Source organism: Mus caroli, unplaced genomic scaffold (assembly GCF_900094665.2).
Source record: "Mus caroli unplaced genomic scaffold, CAROLI_EIJ_v1.1 scaffold_18017_1, whole genome shotgun sequence".
Lineage (NCBI taxonomy): Eukaryota > Metazoa > Chordata > Mammalia > Rodentia > Muridae > Mus > Mus caroli.
The window spans coordinates 13,241-21,105 of NW_018391418.1; the positions used below are offsets into that span (position 1 = coordinate 13,241).

Below are 7,865 nucleotides of genomic sequence, written 5' to 3' on the forward strand. Positions count from 1 at the left end.
TTTAATCAGAAATAAGAGAAAGTCCTTAAATTGTATCTGTGAATAACTATCCTCTAGGGAAAACACCTTGATTAGTAAGTCTAAAACCCAAATAATTATAAGTATCCTGAGTTTGTATTTTTTCAGGAGCTATCTGTAATCTTTATCTGTTAAAGCTTTATGTAAACCTCTATAACACAAAAGCAAATCTTGGGGGTCTTTTCTAGGCAACCCAGGACAATTTTTTAACTGTCTGCAAACAGTTTTCTTAGTGCCAACAATAGAAGAGTATAAAGGACATGTGATGTGTAAACACAATGGGAACTTTATTCATAAAAATGGAATTATGTTGTCGACAGGAAAACAATTTAGTGGAGACTACCATGTCTTAACCAGGCTCAGTATATTCTATTTTCTTCCATGTATGTGTCCTAGATCATACTTCTATAAGTGAAATCTTGCATGTATACGATTCATAAAATTGGAAGAAAATCCCTGTAGCATAGAATGAATATGAGCTGTGTCGAGAGGTGAGAAATGTACAGGTTTATGGAAATGGAAGGAGTGTGTGCTCAATATTCAGTATGTAAGTCAAGATATACCATGTCCAGTGAATGAAAAACTCGAAAATAATTTTAGCACAACCGTAGAATTTTCTCAATTGATTTAATGTTAAATAACTATTTCTTAAGTTTATGTTCATATAGAATATAGTAAAAACAAAGTCATCACAGTTAAGAGAAATAGAATAAAGTAGTCAACTTAACAATATAGGGCAATTTTACTAACTATTAAAATTCATGTGGATATGCTTTTTTTCTATCTATCTATATACTTAGTATTCTATATTCCTGCACATGTACTTATGTATATATATATTTATATATTTTTCATTACTTTTATATATCTGTATCAGTGACTATAATTCTTCAAGTAAATGTCGAAAAGCACTTTGTTGCAATGATCTGGCAAGCTCTTACATTGCATAGGCATAATATTGAGAAATTTCCATATCCCTCTCCCTCTGAAGGAAAATCTGCAGTTTCCCAGTAGAGGGGTTCTGGACAGCATTCTCACGTTCTTGTGGGGATTGCCGCTTCATGGCCTCCCTCTCTGGCCTCTGCTCTTTTGTGATGGGTTGTGAGACAACTGGTCTCAGAATGTCGACTTTCTTCCATGGAATGGGTTGGCGGCTGAAGTCATGCAGCAGATATTGGGTTTGAGGTTTGGGAGATGGTGGTACCTTGTTCCTGGCAGCAGAAACAAGCTCTCTCTGGAATGATGTGTGAGATGATGCTCTGGAGGGTACAGGCCTCGAGGTGGCCAACTGGGGCACAGCACTAGACTGGTTGGGGTTGGTTACATTAGGTCTAGTGGCACTGGAGGAAATTGCAGGAGCTGACTTGGCAGAGCCTATCAAAGATGTGTTCACAGGAGGTGGTTGGTCTGGCCTGAGTGTGGTAGGTTGAGCTGAGTGAGAGTGATGCTGCACAGGGTAAACTGTAGTGGGCCTGTGTACAACCAGGGAAAGGGGCTTTCTAGAAGCAGGTCTGGATTGAGGCTTGTCGAGAGTTGGAAAAGGCAGAGGAACTAACTTGACCTTCCCAGCTGGGGGCAGCTCACACTGGGATGGAGATAGACAATCTTTGTTAACACTGCTCTCTGNTCNCTGNACCTTNCCTGGGCTTTTGGGAGGATGCTGGCCCTCACATGGCATGTTTAACACTGTTGTAGTAACTGAGCCTGGACCTGGATCTTTGTTGCTGGTGAAGGTTTGCAGACCTCTGAAGGAAGAGATGCCAGATTTCTTCTCACTCTTCTTCCCCAGTGGGTGGAAGACCTGCACGGACTCCAGCATGTGCATTGCAAGGTTGGTTCGAGGCTTCTTGAAGCTGTTTTGACTGAGCTCAGGTGGGTTCCTCTTCCTGTTGGTCTTGGGGATGGTGGGCTCCTTTTCTGCTTTGACTCTCTTCCTTGACTGCTTAAGCTCCTCTGGTTTCTTGGATTTGTTCTCTGGTCCACTTGGTCTTTCTTGCCCCTGTTTTCTACCTCTTTTGCTCTTGCTGGGGGGCCCTTTGGGAGCTTTGCCTTCTGGGTGCTTTGCCATGTTGTCAATAGCCCTGTCACTGGCCCCAGCAACACCCACAGCCCCCTCTCCCTCCACCAGGTCCTGGTACTGGATTTTGGCCTGAGGAGCCCCCTCAAGCAACTCAAAGGATTTATGTTTGTTCTTCCTCACCTGGTCAGAGGGGACATTGGTGACTCTCCAGTTTTCACAGGACTGACCTTGGTCTATGTCTGTGAGGGTGTTTAGGAGTTGGGGAAGTTGAATGTCTGCCCCAAACCTAGTGATGTCTTTAAAGTCAAAGCTGGATCCAATCTCATTCTCTAGCCCCACAAGCTCTTTAGGACCCATGCTGATGCATCCCAAATGGGCGTTATCAGAATCAGGCTTCTGCCTGAGGCTCTCAGTCTCAGTGCAGTGCAGAGGCTGCTGCAAGTCAGCGTGTTCCAAAGTCAGGATTGGCGTGTCTTGGTTTTCTTTTGTGCCCTCNTTTGTCTCAGGCATGGTTTTGTTCTCCGGTTGTTCCAGGCTTGGAGCTGGAGGCAAGGCCAGGAACTCTGAAGGACTGTGGATGAGGGCTGTTAATGCCCTGTCCCCATTGACAGCTGATGGCCTTATCTGGGAAACCTGGACACAGGTGTTGCAGAGTTCTGGACTCTGCAGCAGACAGTGTGTCTGGCCTGAAGGTGGCAATCCCAGGGATGTCTCCATTTGAACCACTGGAAAAGAGTGAAGGAAGAAGTCAGTGCCTGGGGTAAATGAGATGCTCCCCACCCCTAACCCTATTTCATAGGACCACAGCATTTGACCCCTGCAGCAGTGGGAAGACATTCCTATGAGCTCTTGATGAAGAGATTGGATGCTACCTCTGTGGGCAGACCGATGGTGACTGCTTTGTTTCTGCAGATCATTGCATGTCATGCTTTCTCAGATATTTTGATTTTTTTTCCTTTTTGTGTGATTTGTGGAGGAAAACCCTTAGTAGGTCAGTTACCAAATTACATGGACATGTGCTCCTCACTTTCCTTCAACTTTGTCTTTATGAAGAGTGCCTCTCTTGTTTGTGGAACTTTGCTACTAGGTAGGTTGTCTGGTCCATAATTTTCAAAAATTTACCTGACCCTTTGAATAATGTCATTACTCAGATGACCCCAGATTCTTGGTTTTTTATGTAGGTTTAGGTTGCAAACCCACCTAGGCAGTCCTGCAAGGCAAACATTTAAACAACCAACAATTTTCTCCAGTTCCATATTTCACAATGTTATAAGTGGAATGTAAAATGGTATGAGAATTTGAAATTGTTGGGCTTGTGTGAGACTCAGTAGTAGAGAACATGTCTCCATGATCTTATGTTCTTGGACATGGTTTACCTCTGCAGTACTACAGCAAAAGAAAAAAAAAAAAGCAAAGCAAAACAAAAAAACCGAGCAGGCTTAGCCAAATTAGAAATGGTACTTTGACTATGTCATACTCTCTCCACAATTTTAAGTGTAAGAAAATTCCAGAACAGGTGCTGAGACTCTGGGAGGAATTCTACCTCCAGGACAGATTCTGAGCTACATTGCTCTGGAGGATTTCAACTCATGGAAAATCCCGTGTTACCAAAACAATTCCTCAGTGTCTTCTCGACACAAGATCAATAATAGGTCAGGAAGGAGTCTATTGCAGTGTATTGGTGGATAGGACGGATTATTCTGTGTAGTTAGTTACATGTGTGATTATGGTGTGCTCCATGGATATCATTTATTACAGGATGGATGCTACTCACTGTGGCCTTGTCTGAAGGTGGTGGTGGAAAGCCAGAGCTGTACTTAACCTGTCAGGAGACTCATTCTCCCTCTGTGTGGACTGTCCACTACTAAAAGGTAGAGGTCAATNTCTTTGGAGTGCTGATCCCAATACTTCCCTCCCGGATCTGTACTCACCGGGAAGACCATTGTCTGGCATGGATTGAGCAGATGTGTAATAGGAGAAGGCAGAGGTAAAAAGTGGTATTTGGATATTCATTGGCTGAATCTCCTTTAGCACCATCACCATCTCTGGTTGGAGCACAGAAGTCTGACTCCCAGGGTAGGACACGGAGTCGTGGGCCTGCAAACACTGCCCAAATTCTCTGGCTATCAGAGGGCCCAGGTTGTTGTGCTCATAGTAATAGAACTGGCTGCCTTCCTGGTAGGAAGGTGCCAGGCTGTATCCTTGATTTGGCATCTGTGGTGGTGTGACCTGGACAAAGCTGGCAGGCAGTGTTGGATGAAGAGGAACTATGCCATTGGGATCTAAAATTTTATCACACTGGTTTGTCACAGCCAGGGAGGAAAGTGTAGTATCCTGGTCAGTGAGGGTCATATTGAATTCCTGGAGTGCATCTTCCCTCCCATGAGTGCTTCCAGTGTAATCCCACTAGAGAGGACCTGGATAGGAGGGTGCTGAGGTGGAAATCTGGCCCTGCTCTGTTAGCACTGTCAGCATGGTTGTGCCAGCATCTGGGTTAAGATAGGCATTACCCATGAGTGGCTGGAGAGAAGTGCTGGATGCTGATGGTAGAAGCCATGCTGAACTCACATCTGGGGTGGAGACCCCGGAAAAGTTGCACACCGTTCCTGCAGGCTGTCCGGAGTTGCTCAGTAGAGGCAGAGAAGGGTACAGAGTTCTTTCTGTCCCAAAGAAAGGTGAACTTTGGAAATTTTCTGTAGAGAAGAAGAAGACAGTGGGAAAATGGTGAGGTTGATATTTTCTAGGTTACTGTGGGGAGCAGTTTGTACTGGCTGTGATTGACTAAGACTGAAGTTTTCTCCAGCATCCCAATTGCAAGTGCTCAGATTGATTCTTGGCACTAGCCAGAATGACACTCTTTTTATGAGCTACCTGATCTTCCTCTATGGGCTTGGAATTCCTGGTTGATGTGGTTCAACCTTTGCTCCAACGTAGACATATTCCTTCTTTGCCCTGCTTTGTCTTGCTCTCATACCTGCTGTGACATTGCCTCAAAACTCTGTCCTACAGTAGCAGTGTTTAGAGGTAGGAGAGCCTTAGATAGCTTCTCAAGCTACTGCCTTTTCCCTGTTCTGTGCACATCTATGTAAAGAGGCATGGACTGTTTACTTAAGAGTAGGCTGGACTTGAAATCACAGAAACCAACCTGCCTCTGGATCTGACATGCTGCTTTTATAGTTGAGTACCAGGACCACCAATCTTATCTATACTCTGTGGGTATTTTTGTTTTTTAAAAATTACATGTCAGTGAGTTTGTATATGAATATTGTATTTACTTAATTTACTTTGCTACCTCCTCCTTTGTNCCTCCCACTCCTGTAACTGATGAAATCTTATATAAGTATAACTCTTAAACACCTGTGTGTTTATGACTTTATGTATACAACCTACTGGTCACATTTCATGCTGTGTACATGTGTTTAGGGCTGACCCTTTGTGATTTGGTAACCTATTAGAAGGTTCATCCCTGAATAAGATTTACTCTTCCTCTGTTCCTGTTAATTGCCCGTAACTCTTGGAGAGGGGAAGCCTTGTGAGGATTTCCCACCTGTGTCAGTTAGTGTTGTACAGAGAACAACTGAGTATGGAGTTCTCAGTCCCAAATGATAGTATCCAACACAACCAGTGCATAGAAGAATCAGAAAACTCTGCACAAGATGTGGTAAAAGCCGGGAACCAGAGTGGGATAATATTCTCTATATATGACAGTGAACTTGTGCCAAGACGAATCTTAACAATATGGTTGCCTAAACAAGGCTTGGGAAATGAAAGTGATGAAAGTGCCTTGATCTTTTTGATTTAAAATGTGTGATTCTCTGCATCATTCTGTCCCAGACTATCTTTGTGTTCTTTTAAGTTCATCTCTGCAGGTTTGACTCCTTCTATTTCTCTTTTTTTCTAGCCCTTCATCTTTAATCTTTGGATTTTTTGTCCCCCAGTTCTTGTGAATCTGTCTTTCATGTAACAGCTTCAATATTTCTTTCACTAGAAGAATTACCTTTGTAGCGTCTAGCCCCCTCTTAGTCTCTCCCACATTCCTTCTCTTTTAAGATTCAACAGCACAGAGCACAGACCATAGTAACACTGTAATTTCTCTGAGGTGAATAAAGAATCCGATGAGAGTAAACTATGTGTCTAAAGTCACCTTCTTAGTAAGAATAAAAGTTAATATGACTTTCAACATGAGATGTCTATATCCATGTCATCCCTAGTATTCTAAAGATTTAAACATATTCTAAAAATTAGGAGAGATGTGATAAAAAAAATATTTGAAAGTTGCTTTCCTTACCTGACATGTTTGGTGGGGGTTGGGGCTCTGTATGGGGAGTAACAGTACTCCACCCTACAATTGAGCTGGATAAATGGTAGTCTTTGTCTGATATGCTGACCAAACCAGCGAGTGTGTCCAGTATCAAACAGAGCTCACTGGTCACTGGTCACAAGTTACCTGTAATGATCCAAATGTGTTTACAGGCAGTACCATGGAAACCCCAGGATTCTACTAGGTGCTGGTAGGCTAAGAGGGAGAGTGATGTCATAAATCAGTCAGCAGCCAATGGGAAGGACATATTCTGAGCTGCTAGACAGGATTGAGTGACAAGATAATGGAGAAATAGTAGCCCTGAATGCTGAGATAGGTGCTAGTGAAAGGAGGTAATCTTCACGTGGCTGTTCCTTTTGCCTTGCCTTTTAGCTTAGGAAATCATATCAGTGTTTCTTACCAGATTCATGGACTGGTATTAATAATGTGCATATGATATGTCACACTCCAACAAAATGTATCCCATCAACACACATTAAACATAGGGACAGTAGCCTTGGGCAGGAAGGAGAGGGCCACCTAGGTTGAGGCAACTAGGTTGAGAAACTGTTTTTGAATTGTGAGCTGTCTNCATCTGTCCATGAACAAAGGAAGAGATCAAAGGGCTCCTTTGTGACCATATTGAAGGGCAGGGTTGAGTGCATTGAAAGCCCCTTGTAGGACATTGTGAATTCCAAGACTGTTTCTTGTCCCAGAGTCTTTCTTTTTAAATTCTTTATTTGTCTATTCTGACCTAGGTTGGACTCAGATCCCTGTTCTCTCCTTCTCATCCCTGCTTTGTAGACTTTGATCCTTGGACCAGCTTGCTCCTGCATCCTTACACTAGAGTGTGATAGCACAGTAAATTTCTAGACACAGTAGTCTTGATTTTGTCTGACAGATGCATGTAACATGGGTTCTGCACTTATCAGCAAACAACAGAGGACTGATGATGAGGCTGACTGCATGTGTTCCCTCTTTCAGCATTTGTTGCTGTTCTCCTGCCCACATTCTGCTTCCTCTGGATATTTTCTCTACTCTTCTTTCATTTTCCAGAGACAGGTTTTTCTCTTTAACTCATGTTGTTTTGGAAATGACTGTGTATCTCCCTCCAGCCTCAGACTCATGGACATTCTTTATGTCCATGGCTTTCTCTCTGTAGAATCATGATTGTGAGCTACCAAGTCTGGTGTCTTAAAAGGAGAGTGGCAGTTACTTTAGCTTCTTCCTCCTTGCAACAAACTCTGTAGAATCTTGGTCTTCTAGCATTGTCTGCCCTGTTTGTATCTGAGATCTGCCTAAGGCAGAGACAGTGGAACAGGTAGAGAACAAAAGAAGGCCTTAGTTTGTACAGGGTGTTGGACTAAATGGAAAAAGAAAGTACTGTAGGTATTTTGGTTTATTTTTCAATAAAGAAACAACCTTTTCACCATCTCTGGGTACCTTCATGCACAGAAATGCACCTGGTATTTTGTTGATACACAGAGAAATCTGTGTCTTTCTTCATTTTATCCTATGTTGCACCTC

The 7,865-nt window shown here is 43.0% G+C and overlaps 1 protein-coding gene across 1 annotated transcript; it reads right to left on the reverse strand.

The window, feature by feature from the left end:
• Positions 1–955: 955 nt before the first annotated feature.
• LOC110289173 (uncharacterized protein C2orf78 homolog) lies at positions 956–6,333 on the reverse strand. Its single transcript, XM_029473944.1, is given in 3 exon segments — positions 956–2,763; positions 3,970–4,731; positions 6,327–6,333. Coding segments are annotated over 3 exon segments (2,577 nt in total).
• Between the last annotated feature and the right edge of the window lie 1,532 nt (positions 6,334–7,865).